Here is a 14,741-nt window from a genome sequence, read left to right as displayed (position 1 = left end):
CTGGTTGACGCTTCTCGTGACCAGAAGGCTGGCTATTACCTCGGACAAAGAATCAGCATGGCGATCCAACGAGGTAATGCTGCCAGCCTCTTGGGCACGCTCCCAGTTGACAGCGATGGGGACGAATTTTTTGACGCTTTTTAGTTGTTTGTTTTACTAGGATAGTTTTTGATTTTTATTGTAAATATGCAGCAGATAATTTATTTCTTACAAAATTTTATTTTACACACAAGAGTATTCACATCGAGCAGACAATAATTTAACATAAACTATGTGATGATATGGCTTTCGATATCACACTCTCAGATTATTATTAAACAATATACGTACATATTTACAGCTGGTTGAAAGTTACCATACAGCTTTTATCTACTTGAGCTGATATCAAACTAAAGTAACAATTAAAAACTTAAATAAAATGAAATATTTGGATGATAACAATAAGATAGGTAGTTGCCACGCTAATAAATTTTAATAATAGCGTAATATCTAGAGAGAACATATCATAAATATAGATACGTAGCGGCCAGGCCTCCACGAGTTCCATGAATGCTTTAGCTTGTACTCTCATCGTCTTCGGCAGATCATAATTCATTATTATCTTGTTCACTAGAATCCTAGTTTTGTTTCGTGCTCGAAGCAATCTTTCGCAAACAAATGCAAGTGCACTCAGATTGCAAACGGTACTGAAACACCAAAGAGACAACTTGACAAAATCTTGTGTGCAATATTGAGGACTCTGGTAGAACGAGAGCGCCTGCCAAATGGTTACGAGGATGAAAGTAAAAGCAGTCACGAGAATCATGAACAGCTTTAAATTATAAGCTTTGTTAATCATTAAACATATCTTGCCAATGATGTCATACATTGTTGCCAAATCTCGTAATTTAACATTAGTTTCTGACACACGTCCAACAAAATTCAACTTTTCCTGCGCTTCGTTATTTTTTTCTCTAACTATAAAAACCGTAACATCCCTCTGTTCTTGACCATTATTAAAGAAACTTAAGAATTTGTTTATTAACTGTATTCTGTACGTTATCATGGAGACGCTATTGAAAAATGCTAGTAGCTCAATTTCTTGGGTCATATGTAAATGATAAGATATAAATATTAGCCACAATGTTTTGTTTGAAGTCAAAAATTCTAACACAAAATTGGCCGCATGAAGGATAACAAAAATCAGCATGATTAAGTTAGTTTTAGACCGTAATATTTCATAAAAATCATTTAGAACCTCGACTCGTAGTAAACTATCTAGCTTAGCAATAGTAGTAAATATACGAATGTTTAGCAAGGACTCTGATATTAAAAAGTTTTTGAATGTTGATATGATGTATTGTAATAACACTACCATAGAAGGCACAAATTGTATGACTGTGTAACTGCCCAGAAAAAACGTTCCGTTTGTTAAACAAACATTTATGTATAGCATAAAAATGTACGCTGCTATGCTGAGGAAAGCTGTCATTTTTATTAACATATTGATGGGCTGCAACTGTCCTTTGTTAAACTGAAATTTAAACAGTCCGTAGGAGTATTCTAATATAGTAATAGTTTTCATGGAGCGCATAACTTTGGCGATCTTGTCATTGTATTCACTTTCTTCTAACTGTTCCATGTTCGGTTTGCTTTCTTGCTTCTTTACTGTTGCTGGATTAACTTTCATGTTTGTACTGTTAGTAAGAAATGATACGTTAGGTATTATATTATTTTATAACACGGAAGAAATTCTGATCGAACGTCAACTCGTTATTCGAGGATGGCACGAAATGAAATTCTGTATTCGACAATTTCAGTGTGCCTAAGTATAACGATTAAGTATCCTGGTGTGACATTTACAAACGTTTCTATAATATTGAGGTGTAATAGGTCGAGGACACCTGTTCCTATGTACATTAAAGTCTTGTCCGTGGCTGATATAAATGGACACTTTGACATATTTAACAATTGTATAAGTACATCATCATTAGTAAATGGTATAATTAATTTATGAAGTGAAATGCAAAGTCATGCAGAAACATGGATAAATAAAATATGGTAGATAAACTTTGGTAGATATAGTGCTATGTCTAGCAAAGAATTCATAGCAAGACAAGCTTATTATCATAATAGTCGTCCTAGACTTCTTCATAGCTAATTTAAGAATCGGCCTCAATCCAGTAATCTTAAGTACTTAGAAGCATAAGCAGTATTTGACGGAGCAAATGCGTATTTGACCTCTGGCACAGATATAGTCATATTAAGATAAGACTCGTTGACAAAACAGTTGATGTTATACACAGTGTAATTATGTTGGTTTGTAGTTCCAGAAAAGGATTCAAAAGCCTGTAATTAATGCACGACCGGCTTCTGGCTCTTTTTCGTATTGTAGGATTGTGATGGCACATCTGTTCAATCATATCGTGGGGTGCACTAGCCATAATATCTCAAGATTATAAATTATTACGTTCGACCCACAATTTTATCTGAATTATTTCTTTACGTTTATTTCTATTCTACGAATGAAAAAAAAAAACAATCACGTGACATAACTTTATTTGTGTTAGAAGAAAACATTACAAACGTATGAAGGTGGCTCTTCACATAGTAAACCTATGCTTTAATTGAACAAAATCGTGACAATTTAAAAGAAGTTAAATATTTGAATAACAACAATTAAGTAAGTTGTGGCTACACTTATAAACTTCAACATCAGCGAAATGTCTATTGAAAACATATCGTAAACGTGGATACGCAACGGATAGGCCTCCACGAGTTGCATAAACGCTTTAGCTTGATCTCTCATTGTCGTCGGCAGATCATAGTTCATGACGATTTTATTCAGTAGAATTTTTGTGTTATTGCGTAATGAAACCAAACGCTGGCATGTAATTGTGATGAACAGTAAGTAACAAATCCAACAAAAAAATGATAAAACAACATTTATGTACAAACCCAAGTTATCACTTGAATTCCGGTACATAACGAGGCTTATCCACATGATAGTAATGATGAAAATAAAAGAATTAAACAGTACAGTGAGAATCTGAAAGTTAAAAATTTTGTTGACCATAGAACAAGCTTGACCAATCATGCCGTACATCCTAGCCAAATCACGTATTTTAGTATTATTATCTGATGCATGGCCAATGAAATTGATTGTCTGTGTTGTTTTGTTAGTTCGAGATCTTAATGTAAAAACTGTTACAGTATCTCCATCGCATTCATCCGTAAATGCTTTTAAATAGTTGTTAATGATCTTCAGCCTGCGTCTTAACAAGTCAACATATTTACAAAATGTTAGGATTGTCAATCTTTGACTAAAGTCTAGGAATGCCGCAGGGACTGCCCATCCTAAGTACATAGTAAAACCATCTATAATGCTAAGTGATACTTGAGTGATAAACACAACAGTGACGTATTTGTACGTTGTGAAAAGACATTTCTTATAAAAGTTTTTGTAGTCTTCGATTTGTAACATGACGTCCAAGTTGGCAAGCGTTGTAATAATGCGAATATTCGTAAAATTAAAAAAGAACGTAGTCGATAGAGCACTGCTACAGAATTGAAAGAGCATCGTTGTAATACAAGTTAAATTGATATATATTGCTTCCCTGATAGTTGCACGCATAACGATATTTAGTGTAATCACTGAGTATGCTACAAATGAGATAGCACATGTTGATGCAATGCAAAAGGATAATACTTTCTTTTTCCAATTGGGTTCTCGTAATTCTTCATTTACTCTTTCAAATCGAAATATTCCGAAGAAATATTCAAATATGATGAAAATATTCAAAGTTTCAATAATTTGCTTCTCGTGACTTTTTGTAAGAGTCATTCTTGTAAAAGATTTGTTTTGATTATCGTATTCGGCTTCCATTTCTTATCGTCTATCGTTATCGCTTTCACAGATTCGAAACGTTTGCGTTAAGTAGTACTCTCTAATATAATATTACTATAGTAACTTACTTTAAATGACCCATTTCACTAATTTGTGTTAGGTTCATTATTATAATGGGCATTAAAGAATCTTGCTTCGAAATACTAGTTTATTTTCATAGATATCATCTAATTATCGTAATGTGTGGAATTTCCTTGGTCCAATGTTTATGGCACGTGCAACCCTCGGCTACAAACGTTCCAATGTACGATGTACTTAGAGTATGATGGATGACATAGTTACTTAATGCTTAGTCATATAGGGATAATTATCGAGGTAAAGAAAACATTGGACAACCATTAAACAAATTTATTTCAAAACAATTATACACAAGACAAAACCGAATGTGTGAGCCAAACCATAGATTATATAAGTACTCTTACTAGCTATGGGTTTAAATACTATTGATCAGACCTAGAAAGGTATTCTGCGGGGATCCTTCTTATAACTAAATGGTGGAAACGCTTCATGTTTATAACAGTAATCAAGTTGAGGGTAACAATACTACGTTCCTGTTTCAAACTAAATAAAATGAGATATCTGGATTATGACAATCAAATAGGTTGTTGCCACACTTATGAAATTCAATATTAGCGTAATATCGATAGAAAACATATCGTATACAAAGAATCGTAACGGCCACGCCTCCACTAGTTCCATGAATGCTTTAGCTTGATCTCTCATTGTCGTCGGCATATCATAGTTCATTATTATCTTGTTCACCAGAATCCTAGTCTTATTACGTGTCCGAAGTAGTTTTTCACAGACAACTGCAAGGGCAGCCAAATTAAAAACAGTGTTGCAACACCAGAGAGTAACTTTCATTATATCTTTCATATCATATTGTGAAGAACTCTGATATAAAGAGAGTGTCTGCCAAATGGCAACCAATATAAATACAAAAGCCGTCACAAGACTCATTAGCAGGTTGAAATTGTAAACTTTATTGGTTAACGAACAATTATTCCCAATTATGTTATAAATAGCTGACAAATCCCGTATTTTTTCGTTGTTTTCTGATGCGTTTCCAATAAAATTCTTTGTCTGTGTATTTTTAATCTTTTTCCGTATTATAAATACCGTAACGTCTTTTTGCCGGTTTTCAAGGATAAACGTTCTCAACATTTTATTAATCACATCTAGCCTGTATGTTGACATGTACACGATGTGTAAAAAATTCACTATTTCCATCTTTTGGGTCACAAATAGATGAAACCAGATGATGGGTGGCCATATTTGATATGTATATGTCATTATTTCTAACAATAAATTAACAGAGTGAAAGACAATAAACAGGAACACCATTAAGTTGACTTTAGAACGCGATATATTATAATAGTTATTTATATCTTCGACTTGGAGTAATGTATCAAGTTTAGCAAATGTTGTAATAATTTCAATATTCAACTTTGGATAAGAATTAGAAGAGTTCTTGATTGAAGAGGCAATGTATTGGATGAACACTATAATACCGGGCAAAGCTGCAAGTACAATCTTACTGTTTAAATCATTAGTTTGGATAGGTTCATAAAAATATTCAAATAATACAAAAGTATACAAAACAACGAAGAAAACATACGTTCCTTTAATTATTTTGTTGGGTGCATGCATCTGGCCATTGCGAAAGTAAAACTTCATTACGCCAAAACAGTATTCTAAAATTGTGACTGGTTTCTTGGTGTACATAATTTTGGCCAGCTTATCATTGTACTTGTTTTCTTCCTGTTTTTCCATATTTGATTCACTTGGCTTCTTTGCTTTTACTTCGTTATTATCTTTCATTACGAAACGTTGCATGTGGGCAGCATGACAATACAAAATGGATTAAACTGAGTATCTATTATCGTAATGAAACTTGAAACATAAGGGAGTAATTTTCCATAAAGAATCATTAGTTTTATGGTTCTGCACTGTAGGATAGTAGGTCTGTAGCCCATTAAATTTGCTTGTAAGCACAGCGTTTCGCTGGGAAATAAAATACTTCCATATAGGGTTTTTTTCAGGAAATATTTTATCACCTTGTTTAGGTACCATTTAAACCAAAGGGTGATAGCCATTAGGCTAATCCGGGGGTACCGCACGATTTCCCGCGAAGCAGCTGGCCTACTTGCTGGACTGCCACCGTGGGATCTGGAGGCGAGGGTCTTCTTGCGCCTGTACGACTGGCGCGAGGAGGCTCAGCGCCGGGGAGAAACCCCGTTGCCGCGGCAAGTTGTCGCGCACCGGGCGGAGCTCCGGCGCGATCTCATGGTGGCCTGGAGGGAGCGACTGTCGCAACCCAGTGCAGGGCACGCCACCATCGTGGCGGTAAGTCCCCTCTTTGAGGAGTGGCTCGGGAGGAGTCACGGCGCCCTCACGTACCGCATGACGCAGGTCCTCACCGGACACGGTTGTTTCGGGAGGTACCTGCACCGCATCGGTCGTGAGGAGGCGCCCGGGTGTCACCACTGTGCGGACAGCCCCGAGGACACGGTGGACCACACAGTCCAGGTGTGCCCCGCATGGGAAGGGCACCGCCGGGTCCTCGTCGAGGCTTTGGGCGGCGGCGACCTCGCGTCCGGCCCTGGTTCAGGCCATGGTCCGGGGCGAGGGGAATGGGATGCCGTCGCCTCCTTCTGCGAAGCGGTCATGCTCGAGAAGGAGGAGGCGGAACGCCAGAGAGTCCGCACCTCTCATCCCGGCCGCCGCGCTGGACCAGGTAGACACCATGGGCGCCGGGTGTCGCGAGATGACTCCCGGCCACCGTAGGCGTGGGTCTGTGGGCGGTGAGTTCGGGTGGCTCATCGTCCCTCTGTCTTTCTAGACGACAGACCCGTGTCGACGGCGCGCGTTGTTCCACGCGCTCCTCAAAGAGATGTCAGCAACCCCAGCGGGGCCCAGCAGGGCCAAGGCCTGCCGGGGCTGCGGGTTGTTCGAAAGAGATACCGCGGCCCTGGTACATAAAAGGCCTATGACGGAACACGACGATTTTAGTCAGTAAGAGTCTGACACTCCCTCACCGCTGCTAACCCACAGCGGGAGGGGTCATTTGATGATTTTACGTCGATAAAAAAAAAAAAAAAGGTACCATTTAAAAGACAACAAAATATATAGTTCAATCTCTACAGCATGTCCCTATTAAACATGTATAGTGAATAAAACTAAATTCCATGAATGACCACAATCAGTTAGTTCTAGGTACCACATATGAATTTTAACTCCGTGTTATGTCTACTGAGAACATATCGTAAATGTGGATACGCAACGGCCACGCCTCCACGAGTTGCATGAACGCTTTAGCTTGATCTCTCATTGTCGTCGGCAGATCATAGTTCATGATGATTTTGTTCACAAGAATTGTGCTCTGTCGATAGTTTGTCACACGTAGTTGACATCAGAACTATGTCTGAGTTGAATAAATAATAAATTAAATAAATAATATTTTAAAATTAATTCCTCAGTTATTCCTCATATAGGAAATTGTTATCTGTCATTACATCGTATCTAGTAATTTTGTTTGAGTAGAGTTCTAATATTGTAATGGACGAAATTGTTGACCTTTTGTAGTAGTAAAATATTCATGTGAAAGTAATTATTCGATAAAAACCTAGGGCATGTATGGGCTTATAGCAAACATGTTACAACACCACCTTTATATATTAAGTACATACTCGTACATACACTAGGTATTTAGCTTTCCCTGTCCAGACATTATTAATATAGTTTCTTATCTCTTTAGACCTTTGCTGCCACGATACGGACATGATCATTACAAGATGGCGAACTATCCTTTAGTCAGCGTCTTTGGCCCGCATGATGTCTACCGGTGTGGTAGAGTCTCATGGCTTTCGAGACCTAGGCTGGATGTGACTCACTCCTTCAAGCATACTGCTTTGGGAAATATATAAGCACAGCAGATGGAGGGAGGGGTATTTCATTTTTCTCCGACCACTAGCACTGGAACCCAAAGATCATCGACACTTGATTTTTTCGACACTCGATATAATAGGTATTTTAAGGGGCACTGAACACAAATATACATTATGCTGATATCACACACATTTATTTAATACCAAACAATTGTTACAAACAAAAATCAAGAAAAACAATTCACCAAGCTAACCTAAGAAAAATTTATTACTTGAATGACTACAATAAAGTAAGTTGTAGCCACACTTATGAATTTTAACATCAGTGTTATGTCCACTGAGAACATATCGTAAATGTGGATATGCAACGGCCAGGCCTCTACAAGTTCCATGAACGCTTTAGCTTGATCTCTCATTGTCGTCGGCAGATCATAGTTCATGATGATTTTGTTTACCAGAATTTTTGTTTCGTTGCGCACTGAGAGTAATCGTTCACCTTTGAAAGACATAAAGGCCAAGTAAAAAATCCAAAAGGAAAAAGAAAGAATTGCATTTACTATTGAACCCCAGTCATCAATTGATGTATGGTAAATGATGAGGCAGCTGTACATTATGGTAATTAATAACGTAAATACAGTCATAAGTAGTGTAAGAATCTGGAGGCTGAAAATTTTGCCGACCATAGAACAGGTATGTGCGATCATGCCATACATCTGAGCCAGATCGCGTATTTTAGTATTACTCTCAGATGCATTGCCAATAAAATTGACCGTCTCTTTTGTTCTAATAGTTTTGCTTTCCATTGTAAAAACTGTAACGGATTTTCTATTTTGTTCATCAACAAAGGTTTTTAAATATTTATTAATAATTTGCAGTCTGCAACTTAATAAGTCAATATATTTACAAAAAGTTATAATTTCGAGCCTTTGAACAAAGGAGATCATTCCAGCCGTAAGTGCCCATGCCACATATATTGTTAACGCATCTAAACTGATTATGACAACCTGAATTATACCAATAAAAATAACATATTTGTACGATCCCAACATTGATTTTTTATAAAAAAACTTGATATTCTCTAATTTCATCTTTACATCTAGATTTGCAAGTGTGGTTATGATACAAATATTAGTAGAATTAAAGATAAAAGTAATGGTCATAATATTAACCATGTATTGAGTTCCCGTTGCTACAACACAAATAAGGTTTAAGAAATTTGCCACAGAGATGTTATCAATATTAATGTTAAAGGAATTTACAGATACGTAAAAAAAGAGGAATTCACATGCAATTAAAATAAACAACGATATCATTTTCATCATCCAAGTTGGTTTTCGAAGTTTTTCTTGAAGAAAAGCAAATCTGAACAATCCGCAAACATTTTCAATTTTTAAAATAACATTAAGAGTTTCGATAATACGTTTGTCATGTCCTAATTTATGATCAGTTGCGAAATCAGGTACAGATTCAGATATTATATGTTCATGTTCCATTATTAAAAGACAATGATTACGTCAATTCGTAACGTAAGACCTTGCTTCTTGTTCACTTCTTGTTGTCTTTTAATAATTCTTGATTATTGGAATGTTCAAGTCATTAACTTTAGTGATCATTACTGTAAAATATTCATGGTTACTAGATTATTTGACGATAGGGTCATCCAAGTAATTGGTCATTTGAATTTCAATAAATATTTAGTCAAAACATATTTTGTAAGTCCGGAACTAAACACAATAGCACTATATGGATGTCCTTTTCACGGTAACATTTTAGAAATGATGTATTGATGTTTGTATGCTTCGATGGTATAAAATCAAATTCAATCAAGATTAAAATCATATTCAATATTCTTGATTGAATTTGATTGATTAAAAAAAAAGTCGTGGCGCCTAGTGACTAAAGGACCAATCTGTCAAGTATGTGTGGGTTCGATTCCAGGACAGGCAAGAACCAATGCAAGTTTTCTAAGTTTGTATGTATGTACTTTCTAAGTATATCTTAGACTCTAATGACCGTGTTGTAGAGGGCATGATCTCCTGTAGGTCCTGGCTGTCTCTTCAACCTCTGGCAGTCGTTACGGGTAGTCAGCACCCAGTAAGTCTGGCAACCAATCCTAATTAGGGGTGTTGGGTTGCCCGAAAAACTGCGTTGAGGAGGTCGGTAGGCACTCCTTGTAAAAAAGTGCCTCCAGTCGAAGCTCTAGAGCTTAAAAGGACCTGGGTGACAGGCAGATCATCAGGCCGTGGGTTGGTATTTTTGGCTTTAAGCCGCATCCGGAGGGCCAGTCCACTAATGACACCTAGGCCCGTACGACTGAGGCTTCCAAAAGAAGCTATCGGCTCTTATACTCGTAGGGAGATCATAGTCCATAGCTATCCTGTTGACCAGAATCCTAGTCTTATTTCGTGCTCAAAGTAATCTTTCACAGCCGAATGCTAGTGCAATGAGGTTGTATAATGTAATTATGCACCAAACTGCCTTATAAATCAAACCAGTTTAATACATTTCCGCAGACTAGTAGAAGGAAAGCGCGGGTCAGAGTGTTATCAGTGTGAACAACAAAGAGTTGCAGTAATTATGGTTCGGTAAGTATTAGGTCAAAATGGGAATATGTTTTTGGGGATCAGACCGATTCTCAAAGTAAAGAGATGGGTATGGATCGATCCAAATCAGATAAGGTCTTTATTGTAGGTATTGTTGCGGAATACTGAAAACAAATATAAATATGATGACACTCATTTATTAAATACCAGACAATTGCTACAAACAAAAATTGGGAAGAAACAAATCACCAGGATAATCTATGAAAAATGAACAACTTGAATAATTACAATAAAGTAAGTTGTAGCCACACTTATGAATTTCAACATCAGCGTTGTGTCTACTGAGAACATATCGTAAATGTGGATACGCAAGGGCCACGCCTCCATGAGTTGCATGAACGCTTTAGCTTGATCTCTCATTGTCGTCGGCAGACCATAGTTCATGATGATTTTGTTTACCAGAATTTTTGTTTCGTTGCGCACTGAGAGTAATTGTTCACATTTGAAAGACATGAAAGCAAAGTAAAAAAGCCAAAAGGAAAAAGAAACTATTGCATTTACTATTGTACCCCAGTCAGTAGATGTTTGGTAAACGATGAGGCTATTGTACATGACAGTAATTAATAATAAAAACACACTTATAAGTATTGTAAGAATCTGGAGGCTGAAAATTTTGCCGATCATAGAACAGGTATGCCCGATCAGGCCATACATCTGAGCCAGATCGCGTATTTTAGTGTTACTCTCTGATGCATCGCCTATTAAATTGGCCGTGTCGTTTGTTACAATAGTTTCGGTTTCAATTGTGAAAATTGTTTCGGATTTTCTGTCTTGTTCATTAACAAAGGTTTTTAAATATTTATTAATAATTTGCAGTCTGCGTCTTAATAAGTCAATATATTTACAAAAAGTTATAATTTCCAGCCTTTGTACAAAGGAGATCACTCCAACTGCAAGTGCCCATGCCACATGTATTGTTAAAGCGTCTAAACTGATTATGACAACCTGAATGGTAACAATTAAAGTAACATATTTGTAGGATTCTAAAAGAGATTTTTTATAAAAATTCTTGATATTCTCTAATTCCATCTTGACATCTAGATTTGCAAGCGTAGTTATGATACAAATATTGGTTGAATTAAAAATAAAAGTAGTGGTCAAAATGTTGACAATGTATTGAATTCCCTTCACTACAACACACGTTAGGTTAAAGAAATTTGCTACGGAGATTTGATCAAAATTAATGTTAAATGAATTTCCAGTAACATAGAAAAAGAGGAAAGCACATGCAATTGAAATACACATGGAAATAGTTTTCATCATCCAAGTAGGTTCTTGAAGCTTTTGGTTTACAAACGCAAATCTAAACAATCCGCAAACCCTTTCAATTTTTATAATAATATTAAGAGTATCTATAATACGTTTCTCGTGTCCTAATTTATATTCAGTTGTGAAATCAGATATAGATTCAGACATATTTTCAGGTTCCATTTTTAAAGAAAATTATTTAGTCAAATCGCAACGTTAAAGGTAAGCTATATAGCCATAGATCTTGCTTGTATTAACACTTCTTATTGTCTTTTGACTATTTCTGTATTATTGGAATGTTCTTGTCATTAACTTTTGTGATCATTCGAACAGTAAAGTAGTCATGGTTACTTGATTATTTGAAAGTCCGCAACTAAATTCAATAACACAACATGGATGTCGATTTCACGGTGACATTTTTGAAATGATGTTCTACATCATTAGTATACTACAATATTGTTGATTGAATTTGATTGAAGAAATAAAAAGGATTTGTGGCCTAGTGAATGGGTAAAGAATCAATTTCTCAAGTATGAGTGTGGATTCAATTCCAGGACAGACAGGTTCCAATGCAACTTTTCTAAGTCTGTATGTATGTACCTTCTAAATGTAACTTGGATACCAATGACAGTGTTTCGGATGCACGATAAACTGTAGGTCCCGACTGTCAGTTCTTTGGTGGCTACAGGTAGTCAGCTGCCAATTATTATGAAAACCATTCTTACCTAGAGGAAATGGGTTGCCCGGGTAACCGGGTTGAAGAAGTAAGGTGACTCCAACACAGTAGGGAAAAGGCTAGGTATCCTCCTGCCCTTATTCCAATTTTATTTGCGGTCGGCGCAGCATGTTTTCTTCTTCCATACTCTTCTATCTGCCGTCATCCCACAAGTAACATTCTTTCTTACCATATCTGCTTTCACACAATCAATCCATCGTTTCTTTGGTCTTTAATTAATTTTTGTTTTAAAACCCTAGCATACTGAAAGTCTTAGTCAGACGATAGTTTGATCGAATAAATCGATATGAAGAAGAACGCTTTGGCTTGTATTCTCATACTTCTAGGGAGGTCGTAGTTCATGACTATCTTGTTGACCAGAATCCTAGTCCTTTTTTGTGCTCTAAGCTATCTTTCACAGCCGAACGCTAGTGCGATGAGGTTGGATATTATACTTATGCACCAAACTGCCATGTTAATCAAATCACTCAAGACTACATTTCCGCAGAAAACCGCGTGTCAAAATGTTATCACTAGTAAGAACTACAAAGAATTAAAGTTATTATGAATCAGTAAATAGCCAAAGGTTCACGTTAGCAACTTACTCAGACTGCAAAAAATATAAATATAGCATTCAAACATTAGGTCAAAATGGGAAACTGTTTTTGGGGATAAGATCGATCCTCAAAGTAAAAGATCTTTATTGTATGCATTGTTTCGGAATACTGAAAACAAGCATAAATTATGATGACACACATTTATTCAGTACCAGACAAATTGTTACAAACAAATATCAGAAAGAAACAAATCACCAGGTTAAACTACGAAAAATGAACTACTTGAATAACTACAATAAAGTAAGTTGTGGCCACACTTATGAATTTTAACATTAGCGTTATGTCTACTGAGAACATATCGTAAATGTAGATACGCAACGGCCACGCCTCCACGAGTTGCATGAACGCTTTAGCTTGATCTCTCATTGTCGTCGGCAGATCATAGTTCATGATGATTTTGTTTACCAGAATATTTGTTTCGTTGCGCACTGAGAGTAATCGTTCACATGTGAATGACATGTAAGCTAAGTAAAAAATCCAAAAGGAAAAAGAAACTATTGTATTTACTATTGTACCCCAGTCAGTAGATGTTCGGTAAACGATGAGGCTGTTGTACATGATAGTAATTAATAATAGGAACACACTTATAAGTATCGCAAGAATCTGTAGGCTGAAAATTTTGCCGATCATAGAACAGGTATGCCCGATCATGCCATACATCTGAACCAGGTTGCGTATTTTAGTATTACTCTCTGATGCATTGCCAATAAAATTGACCGTCTCTTTAGTCCTAATAGTTTCGCTTTCCATTGTGAAAACTGTAACGTATTTGGTGTCTTGTTCATTAACAAAGGTTTTAAAATATTTACTAATAATTTCCAGTCTGCGTCTTAATAAGTCAATATATTTACAAAAAGTTATAACTTCCAGCCTTTGTACAAAGGTGATCACTCCAACTGCAAGTGCCCATGCCACATGTATTGTTAAAGCGTCTAAACTGATTATGACAACCTGAATGGTAACAATTAAAGTAACATATTTGTAGGATTCTAAAAGAATTTTTTTATAAAAATTCTTGATATTCTCTAATTCCATCTTGACATCTAGATTTGCAAGCGTAGTTATGATACAAATATTGGTTGAATTAAAAATAAAAGAATTCCCTTCACTACAACACACGTTAGGTTAAAGAAATTTGCTACGGAGATTTGATCAAATTTAATGTTAAATGAATTTCCAGTAACATAGAAAAAGAGGAAAGCACATGCAATTGAAATACACATGGAAATAGTTTTCATCATCCAAGTAGGTTCTTGAAGCTTTTGGTTTACAAACGCAAATCTAAACAATCCGCAAACCCTTTCAATTTTTATAATAATATTAAGAGTATCGATAATACGTTTCTCGTGTCCTAATTTATATTCAGTTTTGAAATCAGATATAGATTCAGACATATTTTCAGGTTCCATTTTTAAAGAAAATTATTAAGTCAAATCGCAACGTTAAAGGTAAGCTATATAGCCATAGATCTTGCTTGTATTAACACTTCTTATTGTCTTTTGACTATTTCTGTATTATTGGAATGTTCTATTCATTAACTTTTGTGATCATTCGAACAGTAAAGTATTCATGGTTACTTGATTATTTGAAAGTCCGCAACTAAATTCAATAACACAACATGGATGTCGATATCACGGTGACATTTTTGAAATGATGTTCTACATCATTAGTATACTACAATATTGTTGATTGAATTTGATTGAAGAAATAAAAAAATGATTTGTGGCCTAGTGAATGGGTAAAGAATCAATTTCTCAAGTATGAGTGTGGATTCAATTCCAGGAC

At 36.0% G+C, this 14,741-nt stretch overlaps 5 protein-coding genes across 5 annotated transcripts; all 5 read right to left on the bottom strand.

The window, feature by feature from the left end:
- Positions 1 to 2,556: 2,556 nt before the first annotated feature.
- Positions 2,557 to 3,346, bottom strand: LOC135117152 (uncharacterized). The gene has a single exon (XM_064035628.1). The coding sequence runs from the start codon at positions 3,344 to 3,346 to the stop codon at positions 2,627 to 2,629; it is 720 nt and encodes a 239-aa protein (XP_063891698.1). The 3' UTR covers positions 2,557 to 2,626.
- A 1,007-nt stretch (positions 3,347 to 4,353) lies between these two features.
- Positions 4,354 to 5,223, bottom strand: LOC135117151 (uncharacterized). The gene has a single exon (XM_064035627.1). The coding sequence runs from the start codon at positions 5,177 to 5,179 to the stop codon at positions 4,448 to 4,450; it is 732 nt and encodes a 243-aa protein (XP_063891697.1). The 5' UTR covers positions 5,180 to 5,223; the 3' UTR covers positions 4,354 to 4,447.
- A 1,895-nt stretch (positions 5,224 to 7,118) lies between these two features.
- Positions 7,119 to 8,717, bottom strand: LOC135117150 (uncharacterized). The gene is made up of 3 exons (XM_064035626.1): positions 8,462 to 8,717; positions 8,046 to 8,269; positions 7,119 to 7,268 (listed from the first exon to the last, which is right to left on the bottom strand). The coding sequence occupies exons 1-3, from the start codon at positions 8,715 to 8,717 to the stop codon at positions 7,119 to 7,121; spliced, it is 630 nt and encodes a 209-aa protein (XP_063891696.1).
- Positions 8,718 to 10,574: 1,857 nt separating this feature from the next.
- Positions 10,575 to 11,405, bottom strand: LOC135117149 (uncharacterized). The gene has a single exon (XM_064035625.1). The coding sequence runs from the start codon at positions 11,403 to 11,405 to the stop codon at positions 10,575 to 10,577; it is 831 nt and encodes a 276-aa protein (XP_063891695.1).
- A 1,755-nt stretch (positions 11,406 to 13,160) lies between these two features.
- LOC135117148 (uncharacterized) lies at positions 13,161 to 13,706 on the bottom strand. Its single transcript, XM_064035624.1, has 2 exons — positions 13,541 to 13,706; positions 13,161 to 13,420 (listed from the first exon to the last, which is right to left on the bottom strand). The coding sequence occupies exons 1-2, from the start codon at positions 13,704 to 13,706 to the stop codon at positions 13,161 to 13,163; spliced, it is 426 nt and encodes a 141-aa protein (XP_063891694.1).
- Between the last annotated feature and the right edge of the window lie 1,035 nt (positions 13,707 to 14,741).

Source organism: Helicoverpa armigera, chromosome 7 (genome assembly GCF_030705265.1).
Source record: "Helicoverpa armigera isolate CAAS_96S chromosome 7, ASM3070526v1, whole genome shotgun sequence".
Lineage (NCBI taxonomy): Eukaryota > Metazoa > Arthropoda > Insecta > Lepidoptera > Noctuidae > Helicoverpa > Helicoverpa armigera.
The sequence above is the reverse complement of the archived record's forward strand: the minus strand, read 5'-3'. Positions and strand labels throughout refer to the sequence as shown.

Excerpts from the sequence above, each read along its gene's own strand:
- LOC135117152 (XM_064035628.1), bottom strand. The coding sequence starts at position 3,346 with ATGTACTTAGGATGGGCAGTCCCTGCGGCATTCCTAGACTTTAGTCAA.
- LOC135117151 (XM_064035627.1), bottom strand. The coding sequence starts at position 5,179 with ATGACATATACATATCAAATATGGCCACCCATCATCTGGTTTCATCTA.
- LOC135117150 (XM_064035626.1), bottom strand. The coding sequence starts at position 8,717 with ATGATCTCCTTTGTTCAAAGGCTCGAAATTATAACTTTTTGTAAATAT. Across the intron at positions 8,270-8,461 it reads TGGCATGATCGCACATACCT|GTGAACGATTACTCTCAGTG; the intron begins GTTCTATGGTCG and ends TGTCTTTCAAAG. Across the intron at positions 7,269-8,045 it reads ACTTTATTGTAGTCATTCAA|AGCACAATTCTTGTGAACAA; the intron begins GTAATAAATTTT and ends AACTATCGACAG.
- LOC135117149 (XM_064035625.1), bottom strand. The coding sequence starts at position 11,405 with ATGGAATTAGAGAATATCAAGAATTTTTATAAAAAATCTCTTTTAGAA.
- LOC135117148 (XM_064035624.1), bottom strand. The coding sequence starts at position 13,706 with ATGGAAAGCGAAACTATTAGGACTAAAGAGACGGTCAATTTTATTGGC. Across the intron at positions 13,421-13,540 it reads GATTCTTGCGATACTTATAA|CTTACATGTCATTCACATGT; the intron begins GTGTGTTCCTAT and ends TTTTTTACTTAG.